The sequence below is a fragment of the Chamaea fasciata genome, unplaced genomic scaffold, assembly GCF_029207755.1.
Source record: "Chamaea fasciata isolate MVZ Bird 193981 ecotype frontalis unplaced genomic scaffold, bChaFas1.0.hap1 SCAF_9, whole genome shotgun sequence".
Lineage (NCBI taxonomy): Eukaryota > Metazoa > Chordata > Aves > Passeriformes > Sylviidae > Chamaea > Chamaea fasciata.
The window spans coordinates 19593382-19619677 of record NW_027094094.1 but is presented as its reverse complement, the minus strand read 5'-3'; the positions used below and the strand labels follow the sequence as shown (position 1 = coordinate 19619677).

At 41.9% G+C, this 26296-nt stretch overlaps 1 protein-coding gene across 1 annotated transcript in view; it reads right to left on the bottom strand.

The window, feature by feature from the left end:
• Nucleotides 1-955: 955 nt before the first annotated feature.
• The window catches only part of PIK3AP1 (phosphoinositide-3-kinase adaptor protein 1), a 39393-nt gene continuing 14052 nt past the window's right edge, over nt 956-26296 (bottom strand). The window contains exons 3-17 of the mRNA XM_066191337.1: nt 21988-22136; nt 21010-21154; nt 19346-19488; nt 18085-18217; nt 17197-17393; nt 14867-15056; nt 11914-12009; nt 11220-11399; nt 10371-10433; nt 9476-9681; nt 7878-7950; nt 7385-7540; nt 5588-5658; nt 5275-5384; nt 956-4217 (exon numbers count right to left, since the gene is read on the bottom strand). Coding sequence (XP_066047434.1) covers nt 4163-4217; nt 5275-5384; nt 5588-5658; nt 7385-7540; nt 7878-7950; nt 9476-9681; nt 10371-10433; nt 11220-11399; nt 11914-12009; nt 14867-15056; nt 17197-17393; nt 18085-18217; nt 19346-19488; nt 21010-21154; nt 21988-22136 — 1967 coding nt within the window. The 3' untranslated portion in view covers nt 956-4162. The remainder of the gene's footprint in view (nt 4218-5274; nt 5385-5587; nt 5659-7384; nt 7541-7877; nt 7951-9475; nt 9682-10370; nt 10434-11219; nt 11400-11913; nt 12010-14866; nt 15057-17196; nt 17394-18084; nt 18218-19345; nt 19489-21009; nt 21155-21987; nt 22137-26296) is intronic.

Below are 26296 nucleotides of genomic sequence, written 5' to 3'. Positions count from 1 at the left end.
CCCGCCGCGGCACCGGCCCGCGCCCGCCGCCGACGCCACTTCCGCCCCGCCCGCCACGTCACCCTCCCGCCCGCCGGAACCGCGGGGGCGCTACGGGAGCGCTACGGGAGCCCCGCGGGGCGGGCGGCGGCCAGGGGCGGCCCGGGGCGGGCACAGAGCGCGGGCGGGCGGGACGCGCAGTGCCCGCGGGCCCCGGGCACACCGCGGCCTGCCGGAGCGTGGGGGAGCGCCGTTCTCACGAGATGGAATTGTAATTGATATTTCGTTTCGCTCTCTATAATAATCTAAAGGTGTTTGGGAACAGCGGGCCGCAGGGCTGTGTACAAGTGCCCTCTGGAGCACAAGTCCTGGGGGCAACAGCTGAGGGAGTTGCGGTTGTGGAGCCTGAAGAGGAGGAGGCCTAGGGGAGACCCTTTGTCACTCTCTCCCACTGCCCCGAAGAGGCCGGGGTCGGTCTCTGCGCCCCGGGAACCAGTGACAGGACAGGAGGATATGGCCTCAAGCCTGGGCACTAGGCGCAATTTCTTCACGGGAGGGCTGATCAAACGTGGGACGGGGCTGCCAAGGGACGCGGTGGAGTCACTGGCCCTGGGGGTGTTTAAGGAAAGATCGGACCTGGTCTAGTTGATATGGTGTTGTTCAGGCAGAGGTGGAACTCTGAGGTCTTTTCCAAGCTCGTCAGTTCAGTGATTCTGTGAAACAGGCCCATTCTCTACGCCTGTGGCACAAGCAGCGGAGCACACGGAGCCACAGGGGCCCAGGGCGGGCACTGAGATGCCACAGCCGCACCTGGACCTTGTTCAGGGTAAGGTTTCTGTCAGTTTTTAAGGTTTCTAAGACAGTTTCCACAAACCTGCCTCTAAACTTGGACCTACCTCAAACTACAAGTCCACAGTAAGAAAAGGCAAACCAAACAAAGCCTCCAATCCAAAAAGCTCATGGTATTGAACATTAATTCATCAGACAACTTTTAAATTAAAGAAATGGAGTAAAAAATTCAAAAGCTATCATATATTCTTTTAAAAAGGGCTGGAGGCTAAACCATCTTCTCAAATAAAGAGAGCCAACAAATAAGCAGACAATAAACGACATGAGCAGAAGGCAGGAACTCCATGCTGTTATGTGTCATCCATGCCTTGTAGAAATGACACAGAAAACAGATTTCCCTGTGACCATCATACCTATGCTGAAAGTTCTTCCTCTTGTGGTTTTACACATTCAGTATTACCTTCCCTGAACATATTTCACAAGGTATTTTTATATGAAGCCTTTTCCAGAGATTCAGGAGACAGTGCATGCACTGTTCCAGTAGAAGCAAGGTCCTTGTAGAGATACTTGCCAAAACCCATGGAAAATCCATGCTTGTATTACATACAGACTAAAAAAAAAAAAACCTAGACAGTTTTGATAACACCATATGTTTCTTTCTAGTCACTGCATCTCAGTCCAAAATAGAGTAGCTTACCCTTGGGAGACAGAGAGAGAAGGCTTCAGCATCTTCAGTTTATTCAGTACTTAAGTCTCTCAGTCAGCAACAGGGCCAACCAGAGCCATCTGCTGCAGCAGGGTTTGCAAGGCATGCTGTACAAAGAACAAACGCTCTTCGCCAGGCCTGCCAGCTGGCACCTGAGTTTGGTGGATTGGTTGATGCCCCTATAATTGGCCAGTCCACTTAAGTTTTTACAAGTGATTTTATTATCTGTTCAGTCCTTGAACTCTTCTATGCATCAGAAACACTGTTCATATTTCCCTTTCCGCTTTCCCTCCCAAGCACACTCTTAAGTAACCAGCAATCTGCATGCAGGCTGTTTTCTTCTCAGGTCTCTTCTGATCTTCAGTTTCAGTGCATTTCTCATCCTGGGTGGAAGCAACACACACCACATGCTCACCAGCACAAAATACAGATACAGGGGCTTCATACATTGAAATGTAAGAGGCTGAAAGCAACTAGATGAATCCAACCTATGTGGAACACGCACTTTGGTGGCTAAGCAGGTAAGCTGCGCCAGTCCAACAGTGCTGAAAGAAAATCTTCATGATACACTTATAATTTGCTCTTCCTTTCCTGCCTTATTACAGTTTTACCCATATCCTATAATTCTACTTTATGATGTACCTAGCAGATGTGAAAGCAGACAAATTCCTCTTATCACAGCTTCAAGGTCTGAGGCACAGCTGCAGTCAGCACCAAGAAGATAGGGAATTTTTAAGCAAAACCAGGGAGCTGTGTGCAAACCAAAGCATGTGACAGCTGAAGACAATCAAGCTGCTGAATTTCTTCTTTTGGTTTATTTCTTTTATCCCTATTTCTTCACTTATCCTTGCTACTATTTTCTTCACTTCAGCACCAAAACCTCTTTCCCTCCTTCCAATTTGAGCTAATAGTGCTGGAAATCTTGTTTCATTCCAAGAAGAGCTCAGGAAAGCAGCCCTCACCTCATCATTCCCCTGGCTCCAGTGAGAAAAAGCCAGCTGTTACTGAGAGTCCATAGTGGCAGTTACTGGAGACAGCACTGAGGTTCCTTTAAAAAATAAAATAAAACAGAAAGGACACCTCTGTATCTGTTGTGCTGTGTATGCAGCACAACGCCTGCATCCCTCTGTCATCAAAAGGAGAAGATACATGAACTGCATTTGGAGTCACCCAAATCCTATCAGTCTAATGCATAGATGGCATTTAGTATATGCCCATATCCCTGAAAACAGCAGGGCTTCTCCACCTTCATCCAGTGTTGGTCAAGTCATGGTTGCGGTCACTTCTGCAGCTTCCCAAATTGAGTTTGCCACCCCGCAAGAGAAAGGAACTGCAACTCCCTCCCTCACCTTCTCTCCTCCAGATGAAGGGGAGCTGACACGATCAGACAGAAGCTCCACATGCCCTACCTATACTTGAGGGATCACCTAATACAAATGTATCTGTCTTGTTTCTCAAGCCATTCCCCCTCTTCCGTCCCAGGAAACAAAATACGCAATGATGATTAATTCTCTACCCTGAATATTATCTTGTAGAATACCCATCTGTGTCACTCATGGACAACCGGAGCCTTAAGCCTGTCCCCCAGGGGTTGGGATATGCACAGAAGATTTCAAGGTCTGGAAGAGAGCCAAACCAAGAAGCCTTAAGTTTGTAAGCCCTCAGGCAGAAAAAACTGGCCATAGCTGCTACAGATTCACATTGGTAGAAAGGAACAGTAAGCAAGCTGAGTCCAGCCCCCAGGCTGTCTGTTTCTGCTGCAGCCAGCTAAAATACAGCTGATATTTGTGAGGAGTGTGCACTAATATTGGGAGACTCACTACTGTTCCAGAGTATAAAGTGAAATGCCTTCATATTGCTGCTATAATGACCACATGTAAAAGACACAGAACACAGCACTTCCACCAATTCTTTCTCTGAGAGCTCAGTCATGATTTTGTAACACAATACCTGCACCCTGGCTGAGAAGGGTTTAAGTACAGTTGGTTGGTGATACAGAAGGTCCCTGTCTTGGGAATTTTCCTGGTGAATACAGCACACACAACACCTTGTCTGTCCTCTTCAGGGAGGGAACAGGAAAAGCATTTTCAAGGCTGTATGCAAAATACATTCTTGCAGACAATTTCTCATCCCCCCCCCCCCCCCCCCATGGTTTAATGATTGCTAAAGGGAGATGCCACACCTTCTGAAAGGTCAGTATAATTGTATCCATAATGTTATGCCAAATGGCAGTACATTCACCTGCTCCTGCTGTAATGAGCACTTTTCAAACATTTTCTTAACTTTTTAAGCATGTTTTCCAGTCAAGCCCTGATAGACTGTATTGAGAGGTTTGGTAACAACGTTTATCAGGATTTAGTTCCTAGAAGGACACATGTGCTTTCTTGATCAAATGGCATCTTCGTGTTGGTGCAGGGTTCCCAAGATACACATCAGTGTTCTTCCCAATGATGATACTTTTTCTTGAAGCCCCAAAGCATCAAAATTCTTCCAACTAAAAAAAAAGTTACAGAATGCCAAAAAGTCCCAGTGAAAATCATGGGAAAAGCCACCAGACTTTCAGGGATGATGAAGGGAATGAATTCATTTGGGTCCCACTTATAAATAATTTAAGACAGGCCAAAAATATCTGTACAAACACATATATAAACAGAAAAAAAATCTCATATTCCACAGATGTTGAAAGATTCAGCGACCTCTTGGGGGCACAGGTGGAGGATAAAAGCCTTCACAGCTTACAGGCCTATAAAAAGACAGAAAACGAAAATATATGTGAAAGTGGTAGAAAATAGAGTTCTGGAACAACGCATTGCATGCAGTAACATCATATGTAAGCATACTGTACAATCTATAATCATACAAGAAGAAAAACAGGCTGATTCAGCAACAGAGCAGATGCCAAGCTGCCACTGTTCTTGTCCAAGCTATTTCTTCAGTTCTTCAGCTGCAGTAATTCTACTGTTACTAGAAAGAGATGCTAGTTGGTTGGAGTAAAACTTTGATAGTATGGTAGCTTTCTCCTGAAATGAAGATGCAATAGGAAGAGATCAAAAGATTCAAAACCTTTTTTCAAACTAACTGCAGATAAATTCCAGCTATATCCTTGCCAAAGCCAAGTGACAGCACAGACCTTGCTGTACCCACACAGTGGCAATTACTGCTTTAACAGTTGGAGAATTTTATTATTATTTGTACTGAGAGAACCTTTTGGGGAACAGACTTCATAGACTTGCACTGGTTGGACTAAAGGAATGTCTACAAGTTATATAAGTTTATGATCGAATCAAGGCAAAACTTCTCAACACCTTTTATAAAACCAGTGCAGTTCTTTCTTTGGGGCCAGTAATGTGTAAACACATATGCTTTGGAGAGATCTGAACTTTGTAAAAAGAAAGAAGTCCAAGTGAATGCCGAAAGGAACTTCCCCCTGCACTACACTTTGTATGTTCCAAGAGGATGTTCTCAGGAGAATCAGGTACTAAATCTCTGCCAAGGGCAGAATGCAACTCCACCTAGGTCAGTGTTACTATGACAAGCATTGTGTGCTTCACTAGTGCTGCCCCTTACTGTGCATGAACCACAGGGACAGCACTGCAACAGCCTTGTTACCAACTAGGAAACAGATTCCTCCACATACAGATGAAAAGCAATGACCTTACAATTCCTAACAGTGTGTGTTGGCAGACAGCAGTCTGGTAGACTTTGTTCAAAAACACACTCACTTTCTGCCTTGCTTTCTATCCAAGGCTTCCATATGGATTCACTGAAAGCACACATTCTGAGCTGCATTTTGGTTTTACCTGCTTGCACCTCGAGGAGGCACTCTGGGTGGCCTTTCTGGGAAAGGAAGCCTCTCTACTTGGTGAGGAACTGGGCTGCGGCTCCTTGCTGTTTCTGGGACTTCACTGTCCTACAAAAATGCGGAGAAGTGTTAACAAAATAGCAGAATTTGGTTCTTGGTATCTTCACGAAATAAGTTGCTACGTTTTGGCATTTCTCTAAGTGCAATGCCAGCTCTGAGCTCTTTTTTTTTTTTTTTTCCTTTTTTTGCATGGAAACAAAGGCATGTACTTAAGGACAGCAGAGCAGCACATAGCAGAGGTGAGAGCTTACCTCACTATCTCCTTCCATCCCACTGCTGACACTCAGTATACTCCGAGTGCTGGAGCGGTTGCTTGCACTACCTGGAGTAGGCAAGAGAAAAACTGATTAATAAATCCTGGTGATTTAACTGCAAATCCCTTACTCAGGGCTCTTTCTAACCTCATGCTTAATACTTGCACACAGCATTAATGTTTGTTTAGATTAATTTATTTTCACTGGTTTTTTTCATATGTTCAGGATCCAAACAACAGCACTTCATACAACACAAACTACAGGACCAAGCCATTCAATTATGCTTTCTTTCTAGACGTTTTCTACCTTATCTTTCTTTATCCAGTCTTCTGGTTAAATACTCACAACCATAATCTAACTGAAAAGATCCAATGCCAATATCATCTGGCAAAGTCAGGCAAATGTTTTCACAAGGGTTACACTCCCGACACTTAGGTACATTTAAATTATCAGTCCCCATACCTTTAACAAGTGCATGAAGCTGGATGGCTCTGAGCACTGTCACACTCATTTCTGCAGTGACTGCTTAAGAAATTATTGTTCCAAATAAGTAACTGTTTACTACCCCCTCTTACAACAATCCTCCCTCATCACAGGAATGTTTCCTAGTCTATTTCCAAGTTAAAACCAAGTTTGTTCAAACAACCTTCAGCACCCATCTGTGCAAACTCATTTAACTGTCATGGACTCAGAGTAGGGAGTGTTTTTGCAATCAGTCATGCCAACTCCAAAGGTGACAGCAACTCACAAACATATCCTACACTGCTCTGGCTGGTTTCAGTCATAAATAGGTAACATTCTATAGGGCTGTGAAATACTGGGACACAGAAACTTCCACACTGAAATGGTGGATAGAGAGGTTTTCTTCTAAGATGCAGTCCCTCCCTGCTAGCTTTGGTAAGTCTCATGAGCTGAAACAAACAGCAGCACTTAAGAGTGCTAAATACTGTTGTAGGATCCATTCTCACAATCACACCATGAGAAAGAGCACCAAGCTGCACACAGCTGAGCTCTGCAGACTTGTTAACACAACTCTCACATGTGCTTGTATGCAAGTTACTGGCTCAGCCAGCCGCCTCTGGCACCTATTCTGGATGTACGCCAGCTGCATCTTGCCAACAGTCACAAAGGTAGCAACCTCACAGGAAGTCAGGTTTCCTTTCAAAGGACCAAACTGATCCTTAATGATTTCTGAAAGAATTGCTCAGTCTGAAGTAAGAGCAAGAATGCAGGGATTTAATTTGCACAAACTAAACGTAATGAAAAGCAAAGATAATAAAAATGTGCAGACTGCCCAAGTCACTCAAGAGGTCCCACAGTTACCAATGAAAAATGCTGTCCTTTATGTAAAACAATTGAAGAAACAACATGTAGAGACTGATTTCCAGCCTGAAATATAACTGCCCTTCAGGCCAGAAGAGCACACAGCCTGCTGGCAGTCACAACATGGGAGCATCCTTTCCAAGAAGACAGCACCTGCCATTTACTTTTAAGAACTGAAGACAGGTGGTATGCCTTCCCTGAGAAAGCTCAAGAGAATCTTTTGCTCAGCTTTCAGGTTCTCCTCCCGCAGAGATGCAAACAAAAGATGCGCAGACCATTTGATGCACACCTGAACTTGCTTTTACCGTTTTAAGAACACTGGCCTGAGGCATACAAGGTTTGGGGTGGCATTGTCAGTGCTGGGATTCAGGAACAGAAGTCCTGTCCCCTGGGTTGACTCCAGAGTCAGGCCTTGGAAGTGTGTTCCATCCAGCTTTCCTGTAGGAATGGTAACACTCAGAGCTTGCTTACTTGTTGTGCTGGATGTGCTTTCTGTTTTCCAGTCTCCCCGTTTTAACTCCTTTTTTAGTGGAAAAACATTTTTCCTGGGGGTGTATTCATATATTCCACATTCTGGTTTCCCCAAAGTATTATGAGAATGTCGAATGGGTACTGTAATTTCCAAATCTGGAAGGGAAAATGAACAGCTCAGAAAGGTCTATGCAATTATAGCCTCCAAGAGACAGCTTTGCACTAAAGGACAAAGTTAAACACAATTGCATAAGGACAATCATAACTGTACATGAATGAATCAAGATCCACTCCACAGATGCAGGCATCCTTTTCTTGGCTATGAAAGTGAGGAGCAAAGCAACTTCCTGAAGTTTTTTGCCAACTGGCACATGGATGTGCATATTAAAATATCACAGAACCACAATACACACTGACACGTATCTGCCCGAAAAGCTTGGTAATATGGTTAGCTGCTTCATTACCAGAGAATATCAGAAACAAAGACTGTTACCTGCACTTTTGTGGGTTTTTTGCTTCTCCATTTGCCTCCTGGTTATGCTGTCTCGTAGACGTTTCAGATTTTCCTAAAAACATCACAAGATATTTTTTCAGGGCTTTGGATGAAGGAAGATGAGCAGCTTTCTGACAAAACCAGTATTATATTTTAGCTAACTTTGCAGTTAAGCTGTAACAAAGCTTGCTAGACCTGGCTGAAGTCCAAATCACGTCAACAGGTTTTAATTTATTCCTTTCAGAAACCCATGTGTGCCTTTCAGAAACCAAGTTTTTTCTGTTGTTCATTATGTATGTTAAGATCAAATTCACATACTCATGGGCAGTGGCAGGTAAGCAGCAGACTGGGTTTAGAACTCCCTGTATTTTCTGTTTGCACTGTGACACTGGCATGGACACAAGACCCACAATCAAGTAACTGCAGTGTCATTTCTGTACTAATGAACAGATAATTCTGACTGCAGGGACAGAAATGGCTGCCATGCATCCCAGAGCGTGAGGTACAACACAGAATTCAGGATATCCCCAATGAAGAAATGTAACTGGGAGCAAAGACTCTTCACCATTGTGTGGCAGCATATTACACCTTATAGTACAAAAAGGTAGGAAGGAAAAAGAGAACTTTTTTCAGCAGGGAAATATGTACAGATTTGAGAGGAGGAAACCCCTGAATAGGTAGAAAAGCAGATGAAGCAACTGCTGTACCATGAAGCAGAATTCGGAGCAGAGATTTTGAAAGCTGCTCATGGCATGGGGCATAAAGCATGCCACTTCATCTCTTCTACATCAATTTACTTAAGTAGTACTGTGTTCTTCTCTGGTCTAAGAAGGGACTCCTCTGACTGTTTCTGGGTAGAGAGGACCTTTCCAAGTGAGAAAAAGCCTTGCCTTTGTTCTGACAACTTCCAAAACAACGTCACCCACTGGAGACCAGACTGCCAGAGCATGAACAAAAGGCACCCAAAGAAGCAGGCAGTGGTTTTAAAGAAGGATTCTCACTCTAACTTGAGAATAAAAATTTTAAAGTCTAACTGATTGTTCCACCAGTCATTACATCACTGCTGCCAACAAAACAACTCCCTCTTTCTGTTAAGCCACCTAAACACTCTGCTTTTACTAATGACCACTGCTAGACCTTGCCCAGCTGCAAAGAACAGTCCTGTAGCCATTAACAAACAATTGGAGAAATCAGATCATCTACCAACTAGGACTTTACAGCCAACACACCATCTGGGACACAGAGTTTTCGCTGATCTGAAATGGATGAGATCCAACAAGTTAATTCATCACAGAAGTCCCCTGCCAGCAGGTGGGTGCAGGGTGACCTCTAGAAAGGTGATTGAGCCATCTGGATTTGATCCAATTCCTTGTATACAGATATTCAAAAACTAACAATATTACTGCAAGACAAGCAGATCTGTAAAACTGCTTACTGGGAACAGCTCCTCCATGGCAAGAGAGAACTCAGCTAGCTGGGAGACTATGTTAGCAGCCTTCCTGCTCCAACCAGGAAAAAAAATGTACCCATGCTGAAAAGCTTGTGATATATACATAGAGAGACAGCTGTATTTCTTAAACAGTAGTGTAAGTCTGTACCTGCTGGAACCGGAATGATTCTGATCTCTTTTTCTGGTTCAGTTGCCACTCCTTAAAATGAAGTACAGCTTCATCCACCGTGAGGATGCCCATCTTCACTTGCTCCTGTAATGTAATCAGCTGCCGCTGACCTGGGGTTTTCATTCCAGCAAATGGATCATATATACTTGACTGAGACAGGTCCCTTACAGGCCTGACTATTGCCTCTGAAGAGAGAACACCAGCAAAAATATTATTAAACTTGCAGCATCTGCCTTCCTTGCTGAATACAAAGAGATCAAGTACCCTTGAATCAGCAGATGTAAAAAAAAAAAAAAAAAGAAAAAGAAAAAAAAGAAGGAAAAAGAGAAAATATTACAGACTGAGTGTTTCCTAAGAAGTATTTTCTTCGTAGGCCATCCTACTATTCATCAGGTCTAAAAGCCCAACTGAGAGGTAGCCTCTCACACAAATATATCCAAGGGATAAGCTCTGCTCTTAAAAACATAATTTAAGTAAAGAACACAAAACATATTCCTTAAAGTGCCCTGCTTCCTCAGCAATTCACAGAACAGAGCTTTTACCTTAGCAGTCACAAGGCTAGACTATATCTAAGTAATTTGCGTAGTTTAAGCCCAGAAACTGAAAACCCATTCTACTGAGGCTACCATTTTCTAGTTCATTTGTAACATAAAAAAGAGTTCCCAAGACATGAGATGTGCTCCCCTCACACTCTGCGCTTTTAAGAGTTTCCAGTGTCACAAAAGGTCAAAAAGATTTGGCCATTCATAGAGGACTGTTATCCCCAGAGCTTTGCAAAACAGTCTATTCTATCATGTTTCACACACATGAAGCTACTGTAACAGATCTGCTTTTGGATTACTGAAAGGATTTTCAGGGTGAACTTCTGCCTTACCTTTCTTAACCCTTCCTCTAGGAACATAAAGATTCTCAGGTCTTTGAGCCTTCTGTGCAAAAACTGCAAAAGAAACATTCCTTAGATCCTGAAATGCATCTCATGAAGAAGGAAATAGTAAGGATGAATATGGCAAGCACATACAATTCTACTGCTTTACAGCTTCTGTTACCCTTCTAAGTCCATTGAAGAAGACAAAGATTTGTACAGCAGAATTCTCTTTCTATTGACCTCAGAGAATTTAGCTCAGCCCCCTCTAAGAGAAATCTGGACATGATTTCTCCATAGTCCTGTCACAGCAGGAAGAAGTCACTGAAATTACTCTCTCACACGTCATTGTAGTTCTTGTTAGAATGTTCGTGATATATGACCAAGGTTTCCAAAGCTGCCTAATGAACTAAGAGGAACAATCTTCAATTTCAATAAAACCCCACCTCAGAGGGAGGTACTGAGGTATAAAATCATGTCCTATACAAATGCAGTTGTATCAACATGTATCAAATGCTGATCATTACAGATCAGCAACGTCTCAATTTGTTAGCTTAATTGTGTCCTTATAACATCAGGATCTTTCCTATTTAGTTAGATTTGTTTATACCATTTGGGGGTAAACTGTCATGCTACTGGCTTTCATGAAGAGCAAGCTTAGGCCAAGATCTTGGGATGTAGCATCCCCACATTCTCAGAGTAGGCAAAAGATGAAAAAACAGATTTGGAATTGGATCCCGAAGGTAACCTAACTCCAGAGTCAAATAATCCAGGTATCCTGGTGTTTATTTGGCAACTGGAGCCCATGTCAATGCCATTCTACAGTTTACTGGTCTATACTTCCACTGGTAACCAACTCACTTTTGGAGATGTACAGCTCATTGTCTGGCTGTGGAGAGCTAGATTCTGGTCTTGGAACAGGAACTGGAGGTCTGTTAGCCATTTCCTGTGGAAAAGGGTCTTGTTCCACCGAGTAGTACACATCATCATCATACTGCTCATGACCTCTTTCCTCAGGATCTGGCATATCCATGCTACCACCTACAACAGAGCAGAGTCTGTAAGAATAGAACCCTGGCTACTTCACTGAACACTGGTTCCCTCCAGATGCATTATGTACCACATTCTTACCAAGCCGCCCATTTCACAGCCAAAACCATCCAGTTTTGCAGGGCCTTAAATGCACCAAAGACCTTCATGACAGGACTTGATAAAGTCATTAACGTCTAGTAGCATGCAATTGTTTGCCACTATGCCTGTACCATCTGTTTTGAAAAAAATAGTGAAAAATCTCCTAGCTCTAAGAATTTGAGGAACAGTTAGTTTAATTAATTTCAGTTAATTAACATACTTTAATAGTGAACAAATAAAACAGACCAGTGGTTACCAAAAGCTATTGTGTGATGGTCAACGAAGTACTACAGAGAATTAGTCCTTTGAAAAATGCCAACAGTGTGGGCTATCTTCTATCCTTAAGAGTTCATGAAGAAATCTCAGGTTCTATTTAATTGCTTTAACTGTGCTAGTGCCACCCTTCCCTCAAAATAGGTCTCACCTTCTAAAAACTTGCGAAGCATTGAGTCTTTTGTAGTTATAGAAGCTTCATCTCCAGCAACTGGAGTGTCTGGTTTGGATTGAAGCATCTCTACATCTGAAAAAAAACAAAAAAAAAAAAAAAAAAAAAAAAAACCCAGAAAGATGAACCTGTTAATTATATCCTTCAATACATGGAACAATGTAATATGATATAATAAACTGGATCTTTACTTTATGGTGACAATCAAAGAAGCTGGGCAAATGACCAGACATTTTCCTCAAAAAAGGCTTCTAAGTTGCTGTGTCCAGTCCACTCTGCACAATTTTTTTCCAGCTGCCTGATGCTTACACTTGAGGGTGATTGACAATGCTTCTCAATGACAATTGAGAAGTTCTGACAAGGCTTCAAGCAGGCACTGAGTTTTGGCTATTCTTGAGTGTATGTTGGCCAGATGGAAGTTTTGGCCTCTGTACAGTGCTCCTGAGAGGAAACTGTGACTTTGAAAAACAAGACGTTAAAGGCAATTTTCCTATGACACATAATATAGTGTTTGTTTTTTTATTGGAATAAAGTCAAAACAGTTGGCTGAGTTAATTACTTGGATCTGGAAAATGTTTAGAGGGTCAGATGATAATTCAGTATTGAGAAAGGACTGACAGCAAACAATAGAATACTTTATTAATTCAGTGTTTTGACGTAAAGAATTCTGATTTTCAAGAAAAGGGTCAACCTCATCATAATGCTAAAACTAATCTTAAAACAAAAATAAAATGTTAGGTAACCATATTCCTAATGATATTAAAAACAAGAATGATATCAATGAATTGCTGAGACTCATTGATATAAGTGAATTTTTGAGGCAAATCTATTTCTATGTCATAGATCTACTGCTATGTAAACTAGATAGTTTGGGTTACATGAGACAATATTAAATACTTTTAACTCATTACAATGGCTCCAGTCCTCTGTTACCTTATTCTCAAACAAGCTCCTGCCAGAAAAAATTGACGCTGGGATATCTAACCTTCCTTTGATCAGTCTCTGAAAAACTGTGGTGGAAGCACATCCTGATTACAATAAAGGGGCACACTACCACAGTATGGCTACACCTAAAATAGCCCTGGTATTATCCTCTGCACCACAACCATATCTACTCACATAAGAGTAACTCCTAGAAAAAATACTTCAAGAGAAGTTAATTATGATTTCCTAGCGAGCCATCCTCACAAACCTTCAAGTCAGTACAAAAGTTTAAATCCTTCATTTGTGATGGCAGCTCTAAACCAGTCAGCACTCTCATTAATTTCAGTGAGGGTTTGCCTGTGTGCTGGTATTCTAAATGATATTGAAACACTTTCACTTTGAGAGAATCAAAGTGCTGAGAACTGCGTCAATTTAAACATATCTGTTACGATACAGGTAGATTTTAGGCACTGTTCAGATAAGCTGTTCATATTCTTCAGGCAAAGGCCAACAGACCAGGTAAGGAAAACAGAGAATTTCAATAAAAGACTCCTGAATGGAAAGCAGCAGAGCTTTGTGTCCAGAGGCAACACACTAGAACTCCAGAAGAAGCAGGAAAGAGAGGCTTTTCAGAGCCCAGTTCATAAGTGCTAAATTACAGGGAGCTCAATATGCAAGAAAATTCCATGCATAGTTTCTGGGAGATCTGGGCATTTCAGGCCTGGAAGAAGGGAAGTTTGGCTTTGTAGTGTTGAACTGGTTTTTTTAACCCTCCACAGGCTTAGTCAATCAAACCCATTCAGAGGTGCACAGATTACAGGGAGACCTACCAAACATCTAGAAACTCATTTTCATTACTGCAAACAAAAGCAGCTTTGTTCCTTGTAAGTCCAACCTGATTTACTGCTCATCTCCTCCTGAAGGCAGAATAATCCTGGTTTTGCTAGCAAAACTACCCCTGCAGTGGCCAACAACACTTAGCAGAAAAGAGGTTATGATTTCAAGGAAAGAACCAACACAGTCTTCTGGACTCCATAATCAACAAAAATGTGTTTTATAATATTATTTAATCTAGAAGAGGAGAAAAACAGCCCAGGACCAATATAGCCCATAAGCACTAGCGTTTCAAAGCCCAAGTGTTTAAAAAAAGCAGCTTTTCCCTTGAGGCAGCACACATAAAACTGCAGAAACACTAGAAGTCCTTAAGTACCATAAGGAGGTACTTAAAATATAAGAAGCTAAATTCTCTGCTCATTATGGGAATCATAAAATCTATCAGTGTGATGAAGTCAGACCAAACAGACAGGTGAATAAGAACAGCACATTTACAATTGCTTAACCTAGGTACTTAATTTGGTATTTTCAGTTGGCCTCACTGAATGGTAATGCAATAATGAAAAAGTTAAACGTATGCATGTTTATCAGAATTAGCTCCTTATTTTTAGCAATAAACCAAGCAGATTAGAATAATGATTTTTCACTTATAATCTTTTCAGTACATATATTTCTAGATGTTTGCTTTCTTTCAAGTTGTTGAGCTAGAATCTCAGCTCTTGTTTTTCAGTTTCCCAGTTGTCAGTAAAATCACATCTTACATAGTGTTCATTTCTGTCAGTGTCAAAGTGCTCCCAGGTACCCAGTCCTCAGGAGTAAAAAGTATGACGTGGTAGAAGATTTAGTCTCATTTCTATATGTTAATTTATTTGCTCAGGGTTCAGGAAGTCCTTGAAACACCAAAGAAACAGCTCTTGATCTTGTACACTAGCAATTAAAAAGGTATAGAGCAATTTTATCAGTCAGTCAATGTTAGAACTGCAGCACAGTTTCCTTGTGGTGAGAGCAGAAAAATTGTAACTGAGGCGCTTTTGTGTGTAAGAGAGACAGGGGTCTGAGCAATCTGATCTAAAGATGTCTCTGCCCATTGCAGGGGGCTTGGACTGGGTGAGCTTTAGAGGTACCTTCTAACCCAAACCTTCCCATGATTCTGTAATTCTATGAATATACATACAAAGATCTTCTGGGGCACCCGGGACAAATCCAGCCATGGATTCATAAAGCTCTTCATCGGAGCCTGGATTCAAGGAACATTTCATTAACAGATCAGTGGACAGATGAGCCATGGACTCATAAACAGACTCATCCTCCTCGCCTTGCATTAGCTCTTCCTTAATGTGACTCTTTAGCATATCTGCAGTTTCCTGGAGATGAAAGAGGACAAGAAAAAAAAAAATTCAAGTCTCTTTTAAATAAAGAATCTAGAGAATAAAAGCGAGCAAAAGATATCTCACTTTTTCATCAGTGATGGAAAAAAAAAAACTCTGAAGACAGCTCATTCCCAAAGATTAAGGCTTCACAAGTGACCTAAATCCCCACTACAGCTATCTGGGACAAACTTTTGAGATCTATGTTGAAAGGTGAAAGGTGAAACAAGGGCTGCTGAGTCGCCATTACAGCCTCTCACCCCATCACTTTCATGTCCTACCCAATGTTGGTAAACTCCCAGAACATAAGCACAGCTCACTCTAAAAATACAAATGCTTGTCAAAGGCTATTTTGGGGCACACGTAGCTTACCATAAGGGGAAAGCTTATCACATGCAGAGCACCTGCAAAATAGCAAAGTTTTAGCTTTGATGTAGACTCAGTTTCAGTTTCTTGGCATTAGCAGCCACATGTAAAACCCAGAGTGGGAGTACACAGACCCTCTTCTGTGATATTAACAGGAAACCTCACAGCAGGCAGCAGTTCACCTAATACAGGCAGCTTCTGATTCAGAGGAGAGCAGAATCCTTTCTTATGCATTTGCAACATATAGCGGGGGGAAAGCAGAGCTTCACCAAATCACACACAAGGAAGCAAAATGTAAAGCTTCATCCCATCCTCCTTCCCAAATCCCAACTATGTCACAAGCACAGCCATCTTTGCAGTTGCAGTACTACAAGATACTCTTCCATCCACAAATGCCAACTCATGGGCCCTCAATCCACAGGGCATGTGTGTCAAAGCTGTCTGCACATGCTTCCCCCTCCACAGTCAAAATGGGCTAGGCCAGTAGTTCATGTAATGCTTTACAGAGCTCCAGAAGAACCTTTGCCAGAGAGAAAACTAGGTGAGTAAAGGGGTTTCCTGGGATTTTCAGACATCCATACTACTAGTGATAGTGGTCACACTGTTGCAGAGGATGTGTGTGCTTTGTACTGCACTGACAGCGTGACGGTCAGTAAGGAGGACCCACTCTTAGCACAGCTCTGTCACTGTGCTGGTGGAGACTATGGGATGAGCACAGTACTGCAATAAGAGGTTGGAAGGACTACTTGCACATCTCTCACTTGCCTCGATGCAAAGATTTTGATCACACAATTTACAGTTTCTGCAGCCCTCCTGATCTCAGAATATGGAATGACTTTTATTTAGCTCTAATGTATAATGTCAAGAAGCAAGGCCCAAGTCCAAGAATTACCCATGCCTTCTAAATAGGGCTTAAACACTACAGTAATTGGCTGGCAGAACCACACTAAAGCTGGCAGATCTATCACCCAGCACTCAGACAATGTTAAGGACAATTAAACACAACGTTTCAACCTAAAGCAAAGACAAATAGAATTCATGTGACCTGAGTCAAGGAGCTCCTGGCTAGAAACAGCTCAAACTGAAACAAAAGGAGAAACTCTATGCATACCCATATGAATTGGTATGCACAGAAGCAATTGCTTCGTGCAGCTGGGAAAGTCAGTGTTGTTTTCTGGCAGTGGGGTTAGCTCAAAGAGAAATAAACTGTCAATTGGGATCCCTGATAGAACAAATACAGAATGGACAGTTATACCAATGCAGGGAGAAATGGGTATCAAGTGGAACAGGCAGACTACACAGATCAGCTGTGAATGAGCTAGTAAGCAATCCTGACCATACTACAACTAATAAGAGAACACCTCAGACTGTACCTTCCCAAACATATCCTGTTCCCATATTACTCCCTAAAGTAAGCTGGATGAAGGGGCTTTTTCCCCAGGATCAGAATAAGAAGAGTACTCTAGGCACCAACCACATCCCTGCAGAAACTTCATTAGATGGATGGAGGAATGGAAGCCAGCATGGCAGTCTCTTCTTCCATCTTGCCTGCTCTGTGCAAAAGCCCCAGGAACTCCCCCAGCTCCAGAGACGCATCTAACCCTCCAGCCTAAAAGCTTTCAGTGTGGCTGGATGTCTGTGTTCTACACCTAGCACAACACACTTTATCACCCCCCTCACTCCTGCTGACGTAACACTAAGTGCCAAGCTCAGTGCCAGAGCCTGCAGCTGGTGTGGGATGAGGCAGAAAGACTGCTCAGCTTCCTCTTACCACATATTCATCAATGAATTGGCGGAGATCCTTAAAGCCATGCTTTTCTGCGATGGTGTTTGGATAGTGGCCATACTTGTTGGCTACACTGTAGGCCTGCAGTGCTCCAGGGCATGTCAGCAGCAAGGCAGTGAGGTTCTTCAGCCCGTATCTTGCAGAGAAGTGAAGCAGTGTTGGCAACTCCTCATCCCTCTGATCTGTGAGAACAGGAGCCCATTAGAACCTAAGTTTTCCTATAGTAGCAGCAGAGCCAGTAGGTGAGAAACAGACACAGCAAACACATAGACCAAAGCAGCTATGAAATCCCTGAAAGTACATATATGGTTTTAAAATCGAGATAACTGCACAAATTATCTCGTGCATGTCCAGGCTTAAGTCCTATAACATTCAGTGGGTAACATGGCACTGTAATAGCTTAAATGAATGTAGGATCACAGACTTGCAAGGACTTCTTAGACCATTGTTACAAAAAGACAGCATACCAACCCAACTGCTCAGTGCCCACTGTGTAAATCTTAGAGTAATAGGGTTTGGGGAAAAGGACTAGGCTGTGAAGAAATGGCACATGAGACAGAAAAGAACAAAGCAGAAAATCTGGGAGACATTTGGGGGGCATCATCTTTTCAGTCTGGTTTGAAGCTGTCTACATAGCAGCACCTGCCACAGTGCAGGGAAGTGAGAATGATACATGTAATAAAAAAAGGGTCACCCGACTCAAATGGCAATTCCCTTTCTATCGACAGAATCAGAAATTTAGCTTCCTGGCTGAGATCCAAGGTTTTAGAGACAGCCTATGCAGGTACCATGCACTGCAGTGTTAAGGTGCTTCAAGCTAAAACAACTGATACAAAGAAAATCTAAAAATGAACCAAGAGTCTTTAAACTTACTTGCTGTCATATCTTCTTCTTCCAGCTGGTTGATTCCAAACAGGTGTAGACCACTGGCAGGAATATTCTTCTTGAGTGACTCAGTCAACAGTTTGTCCAGGGCTTCTATGCTGTATGGCACAATTTTAAAGGCCTACAGATAAAAGGAAAGCACTTTTGTTTGGTAGAGTCTGGAGATTAAGTTAAGGTGAGATTTTTATAGTGTTTTTATTTTTTAACAAAATCAAAAAACAGTAGGCATAAACACAGAAGGTAGAAATGTTCAGGTCAAACAAAGAATTTAGATAGCCTCCTGGGGCAGAAACAGAGTATCATCAAGCTCAATAGATGAGAACTGTACACTCCACAAGACAGAGCGCAATGAGAAAGTCACTCATGCAACTGGAAGCACAGAAAACTTGCTTCCTACTTTCTTGGCAGGTGAACATTTACTTCTGAAACTGTTCCAATGAAATGTCACTCCTGCTTTAACGATGCACAGTCCATTTTGAATTATTGTGGTACACACTCTGGGTTTGGCTTTTGAACTGGTACTTTACCACAGGGAAGCAGGCATATTCCCTAAGCAGAGGCATCAACCATTACCAACTGCTCCACAACTTGAACTAAAAAGCGAGGGAAACACTCTCCCTGCCCCAGGTATGTTGGTGACTAACAAGTCTACCACTGCATGGCAGATCAGGAACATGCAGGCAGGCAACAGGGCAACATAGCAGAAAACTTCCTTGTGCAACCTTTACCCCTCTAATAGGGTTCAGGTACCCCAACTGGGCAAAATAGAATAGGAAATCTGAGCGGCTGTATTAAAAATGTAAGTGTTAAGAATGAACAAATCATTTTATATTATTCTGCTTCCTTCAGCAAATATGAATCTTTGCTACTATTTACATCTTTTTTTCTTAATAACGCCTAGGTACAAATTCCAAAACAACTTATTTCTTTATGGTACTTTCTGTTGTATCAAGTTCTGTCACTCCAATCTTTTGAAGTCATCAAGGTCAAAATATGGGTGTTGACTGACTTTTTTTTTTTTTTAAGTTTGATAACCTGACTCATGTTAGCTAGCTATGTGCTCCAGGGACAGAAAAAACACCCATGCTTTTAACAAAAGGGGATATTAGAGTTAGGTGAAAATCCCTAAATAACCCTGCATTTCTTCATTTCAGAAGAGCTACTTCATGGCAAGCACTTTTGCTTATGCCTACTTGTCTAGCCTCTGAAAGAGCTGGTTTCCAAAGCAGCTGTTTGCTAAAGTCCTTACCTGGCACATGAACTGTACAGGGTTGGCTGCATTAGCCAACAGATTGCTGATTTCCTCCATGTCAGTATGGTAAGTGACACTTGTTTCTCCCACCATCAAGTCCCCTGAAAATATCTGCAGAGGCACTGTCCCAGAGGTTAAATCTTTGAAAAGAAAGAGCAAAAAATCACCATTAGTACAAACAATAGGCGTGAGTTTGCATGACATACTGTGAGGACAGGAGAAGTTTGGATATACCACCACACAGATACCAAAACCGTTTCTGCTATATTGAATTCACAAAAAGCCTTGAAAAGAGTAATGATCTTGGAATACTAGCTAGGAAAGTACTTTGGAACTACCTTCTTTATAGCTATGTCAATGCACATAACCTGCTAGGTCCTCTGCTAACAGTAGACTGGACCACTAATGTTAGAAGTATTCCACCTTGAACTAGAAAGCCTCACATCTCTCCATCCCTGGCTTCTCTGGAGCTGTCTATAAAGCCATACCATAAATACAAAGAGCTGGGGAAGAAGGGGAGAGAAAAAAGAAAAGTCACTAGAAATTCTGCAACCACTATCAGCCTCACTATTCTCTGAATAAAATCAATTAAAAGGAATTCCCACTTTGCAGCTTTACCCATGAACAGGATTATCTTCTACATGCACCTTGGAGTTTCTTGGTGTTTCATCTAGCATGCATTTTTAAGTCTGAACTTTCTGTTTGAAACACAGGTATTTTGACCCACTAAAATTAGTCTTTCCCTGTTAACAACTCAGGAAATCGTCAAACAGTTAATAACACAAAGGAATTAGAAATTATTTCTCTTACTATTAGAAACTTCAGAGCTTACATTGTACACTCCATCAATGTGAAGGTCATGTTTATAATTCAAAGTACAAGTTAGTTTCCAGGTCAGTGTTTATATCATAAGTCTTGACTTTAGACAGATTAAATTAAGCCTTTATATGTTTGTGAGGTCACCTTCTTTAAATCAACCCACTTCACTGGCTTTATTGTAGCTGTATAATGACTATTAGTCTCTGTTCTCAAAGAGAATGGCACAATGGCTCTTCAAGAGGACAGACCAAAGTAGATTAAATAAAATAATGCTGGGAAAATAATATCAATCTTTAAGGCTCTGAAATTGTGCCTTTAAAGTTCAGTGAACCTAAAGTTTAGGCAACCTTCAGGTTTGTAAATGTAAATATTTAGAGTGACAGAATATATCTAAATTAAAAGGCAAGCCAGAATAGTTTCAGCTCTGATCAGAGAGATCACTACACATTAAACACATGCCATTATAGTAATGTAATTATTTACTGGCACTTACCTTCTCTCTTGGTGCCCTGCCAATGCTAATATGGTGGTGGTCATAACACAGAGCTAAGTTCAAAATGTTCTACAAACTGCAGTCTGTTCTCAGAACTCCCAGCAAGGTGTTTCCACCCTGCGACCCTACTGCTGCTGAGGGGAAAATAGAGCCCACAAGCAGCAGTCTCTCTCAGCTCTTCATCAAAAGTATCAGAGGTGAGAATACAAGTTCAAGATTTTCTGGACTCAAATTTTTCTGCATTGCAATCTTTACCTGTATCCCCTGGCACTTCTCAGGACAGGCAGGTTGAGATAGAAAGGAATCAACAGAGAAGGAGAGGGGGACAAAAAATCTCAGTCAATCTTACTTGGAGCCTTCACAGAGATTGCGTACTCATTCTCCATCTTAGCCAGCACACGCACGGAAGATGCATTCTCTGGAGAAAATTCAACCTCAGTTTTCATTTCACCATCTAGTTTACATTTCAGGATAATATAAACTGTTGTCTGCACCTAAGACAAAAGGCATTACAACACAGAGGTTCAAAACAAAAACACTTATCAGCTACATCCATTTTCTAGGGATTTTGCTCTCATTGCAGCTAACACATCAGTTGCCATTTATCACTTTCACAGCTGAATTGTTTCCAGGAGCATCTTCCAGTCACGGACTAACTGGGCAGGTGGCTTCTGCTACAGCTTGCACTCGTATAAGCATTACACTGATAGATCTTGAGATTTATTTGCTAGGTTTATAAACTGATAAGGGCTAGATTTATAAAATTATTAACTTTCAACTCTATCCATCTCTTCCCTTAAGCAGCACAGCCACATTCTAAACAGAAACAAAAGGAAGAAATTTAGACTCTTTCCATCTGAGGCAATGCTGTACTAAAAAGTGCTGGTTTTCAGACATGAAGCCATGATCCAAGTTTTTCAGGGTCACTTGCAAGGCATGCACCAGTACTGTCATATTAGACTGGACACTGACTGTGGAGTTAATCAGTTCATTACAGTCATCTTACTCCACTTGCCACTAGAACACACGAAAGGAAGAGTGTGAAGCTGCCTGACAGCACCCAAGCCAAGCAGCTATGTTAATGAGACAGTCATTAAGTGACACCACAGCCTAGACAGCACTAAGCACTGCACATTACCAAGCTAGCCTGGGCCTAGGGAGCCAAGGCCATGAAACAAGAGACATGGAGGACATGGGGCTGAACAGGGAGGTGACAGAAGAATTCAGGACTAATTTCCAGGCCTGTAGAGCTGACCACTGCAAAGCAGCATAATAGGCTGCAGCAGCTCATGGTAAGAATATAGCCCAAGGAGTGGACATACAGTACCCCACATTGTATGCGTTTGGGCTGCACCACTGGACGGTCCCCAGTGCTCTTGGATGATTCATGTTCTTCACTCATGGCAAGTCTGTGGGAGTCAACTGGATTCTTCTCGTCTTCTGTTTCTGTATCAGTCACAGAGTCACAGCCTGAGTCTAAAATAAAGTATACAGAGTCCTGTTGCATCACTCTGCTTTGCTGAAAATGTTTATCACACACATCCATCCTGAAAAACAGCCGTGAAGGTGGTGGGGTGGAACTTGCTATTCCTCTCAAAGAAATGCTCAGAAAAGGGGATCTAGTTGAAGAAAGGGAAACTACAGTTTCCTCTTTTTTTTTTTTTTTTTTTTTTTTTCCCCTTAAGAGGATTTAAGGGGGAAATTCACAAAGACATAAAACAGTAGAGTAGCACTGAATATGCTTATGGAACAAACAACAGTGGCACTCTTTGCTGAGCTGGATGGTCCCCTCACGTTAGACAGGAAAATTAGCATGTGAATGTCTAATATAAGAATGATCAGTATTTGAACTCATCTGACTCAAGCAGCTCTGACGCACTGTAGGAAAGGCAGCAGCCTTTATTCTTACTTTCCTAAAGTAAAACACGAAACCCAATGTTTCTGTCATTTCAGCAGCATCTTTAGTTTTCTCAGTGCTGCTTACCCCAACTCCCAAGTTCATTATTGCATCAAAAAATAAAACATGAATGGGTTCTGTTCCTTGAGCAAGGACCATAAGCTCCAGTATCTATACAAGAGTGCAATTGACAAGTACCGGAACCTTTGCATTGAAAAGTAACAGCACTTTACCTGAACAGAATCAAGAGCAGAATAAACACATGTAAACCTACGATATGTGCGTACAAAACAATGCTCTCACTCATTTCCCAAAACCAGCATAGATATTGATAGAAGTGCAAACAAACTGAATTGATACCACTGGCTGAAAAAAAACCTAGCCAGAATGAAAACAGATTACCCGCCCCTGCCAGGAAATACTTTCCTCACCTAGAGAAAGGAAACAAAAGACAATTATGTAGCTACTTAGTATAGATCACTTTTTTTAGCTAGTTTCTACTTCTTGATACATATGGTTCACACCTTTCCCCCTCCTCACCATTTCCTGGAACACAAGGTGAAAGTCACTGACCCCATTTTGTCAGAAGACTATCATGACTTCTTAAAACTGTCTCCTGTGGTCAGAATTTCCCAAACTTTATAATTCTGTGGAGCAGTCAAGGATTTAAGACATTTTGTAAGTTATGTGTTATTTACTACTTAGTTGTCTTAAGCACATCTGTAAAGAGTAGTACAAATTATTTACCAGATAAAATCTCAGACTTGGACTATCATCACTCTTATATTAGTAAGAAATATTCTATTTAAAATGCTCAGTCGTGATGAGAAAGATCTAAGTGATGAACTGTGTGGTCAAACCTATGGCATCCATACAGTGAAGCTACCAAGAATTCAGATTTCACTCAGAATCCCCCAGTCTCGAAGTACATCAATTTTCCACAAATCAAGAGAGCCAAAATAACTATAAGAGGGCCACCAGTAGGAGTTTGTCTTCCTAATTTCAAATAGAAGCTGGAAGTCAGTCAGGAATTTTAATGTAGACTTCTTCATTATTATTACCATTATTATTATTCTCACCAAAGACGTAAACCTAGGATGTTTGAAGTGCTTTGTCACACAATTCTTTAAAAGGCATTTTTGATATATTTGAATGGGATTGTAGGAATTACATGAAAGTTTTAAGCCATGAAACTTCAGCAAATTATTCAGCTGATTTTTTTTTTTCACAAATTGTGGTGCACACACACTTAACTACATGAATCTCTCCACATGGCCAATAAGCCTACTCATATGAGTACAAGTAGATTGTTGCTTTAATGTTTGCTATAGAAAGAATAGAGCAAAAAATTTGCAGCTCTGAAGTTTCAGTAAGGCATGAGCACTAATATCAACATTTCTTAAACAAACTTAGAACAGTACATGTAATTTAGCAAAGAGATTTTAATAACGGACCAAATCTGAAGATTTGACTAAACAACTGCTTTGACGCAAGGCTGAAGACTGTACTGAAGGTGGTCTTTGGAATTTTCAGACTAGTACCAAGTATTACAGAAAATTAACTGAGGTATTATATTCCTTAACTCACTATTTCAATTGATCCTGTTCAAAGTCATCAGCTGCAAGAATCAGACACATTTTGGGAACCCTTCTCTTAAGAGAAACATGGACTACTCCCACCTGGGAGTGCCAGGCTGCCCTGCTGAAAGAGGACAAAAAGCTCTGGTCCCACTTCCTTCCCTTATATAATAGCTTCAGGTGTTTGGCATATGCGGAACAAGATGCCAAGTCTTTTGAGAAGAGGTAACTGTTACTCTAATAGTGTCTCTGTAATCTCTGTTGGTTACTTCCAATATGACTGAATCAGAAAAACAAAGCTCACAGCAGATCAGAGAGCCAATGATGACCAAAACACAGCTACACATTGATCTTCCTGCAACATACACACAAATGGACACTTGCCAGCATCCTGATCGTCAAGGCTTCATCCCCAACCCAGTAAAGAACCATTAGTGTGGTCATTTTTACCTCATTTGGCCAACACATGGTCCTTTTCAGAGAAAAAAATCAAACCAAAGCTGTGGATCTCAGCTACAACATACACAGCAAGCAAGGATAAGAGGGGGAGCAAGGAAAGCCCCCTGACCTCTCTGCTTTAGCGATATTATTTGATACTAGAAACAATTTAGCAAATAAAGAATAACTAGAGCTTTTAAGAAGTTCTGGCATTGCACTTCTGCATTCTGGTAACAGAGTTGACTGCCTGGAGGTCATGTGAACACAGAGCTGTTAGGTAATACAGGAAGAAGCACACAATGTTAATCAGTAATTGGATTAATAGCTGAAGGAACAGGCACTCAGTTTCTAATATGATTTTTCATTCAGAAAATACTGAAATTGCGAAGTACCAAATTCCCGCATAAGCAGTGGGGTGATCCTACGATTCATCTTGCAAGTTCCTGTCATGTGCTAGTGACTGTCTCATGAACATGCAAGCACTGGAAGAGGGAACCATCCCATCACATTTGATAATATCCATGCTCTAATGCTTGGTTAGCGCAAGTTTCCCACTCACTAAGATACTTGAGTAATGACAACCCATTTGCATATACAGACTCAGCAGTTATAACATTGCAATAATAGCCAGCCTAAAGAGGACATCACTGAAGACATCAACAGACTCATTAAAGTTAAGTGAATACCTGAATTAAGCTTCTCCATGAGCACGTGCTGTAGGACAACACTCGTGGTTATAAGAGGCTCTCCCTTTCTGTTCCCTTTTAAACAGAGGCTACCTCAGGCCGCACTTGACAGTCTGTGCAATACTTGTGAGAACAGCAGCAAGGGGAGGAGATGCGGTCCAAGAAACCCCACCACATTTCCCCTTGAAGAACATGCTCCCCTCCAGGATGCATCAGCAGCTGAGCTGCAGAGAGCAGCCTCACACCCTTCTTGCCTGCCCTGCTGGGCTCCTTGCACATCTGTCCTGCAGACACCCCAGGGAAAAGCCCAGGGAAAATACAAGCGTGGACGTGTGCTTCAAGAGCCATTTAGCAGCTTTAGAAACTCGTATAAAGCAGCCAGTTATTTTGACCCGCTGCTGTAAAGCACACACAGCTCGCCCTATCATCCGTTTCCTCCTGGCAAAGCTGGCGGGCTATCGGCATGGAGCCGACAGCTGTGGTTTCTCACAAGTCAGCCCTTACACCACAGGACACGTGAATGCTTGGAAGAAGTCAACAGTCTGTCCAGAGCACTCTGTCACCCAGATATTTATGCTAATGGCACAACTAGGCAACAGCCTGTCTCTAAGCTCTGTGTGTAGACCCCTTGCTGACATCCGGAAACACCTCCCATTCTGTTCATCAACTAGTTGAGACAATTAGCTCTCACAAGGCCTCAGACTTCCACCTCACTGTGCTTAGAGCAAGAGAGAAGACCCTCAAAGAGAGCTCCTGCTTTTACCTGAAGCTTGCAACTGGCCAGTATCCTTTCCAAAGTGCTAGTAAGGACATTAAGTCTCCCAGAGCAAACTCCAGCCACATTTGCAACAAGCAGACAAAGTACTAACAAGTAGTCAGGGAAAGCAGGGAAAGTTATCTTTCATCATGCTAACATCAGAGCCCCTGCTTTACCAACGAGATAAACGTGCATCAGAGAAACATCTTGTGATAAGCCCTCAGAACTGGCTGATACTGCAGCAACACTTCCCGTTTCAACTGAGTGGAGAGAAGTGTGCA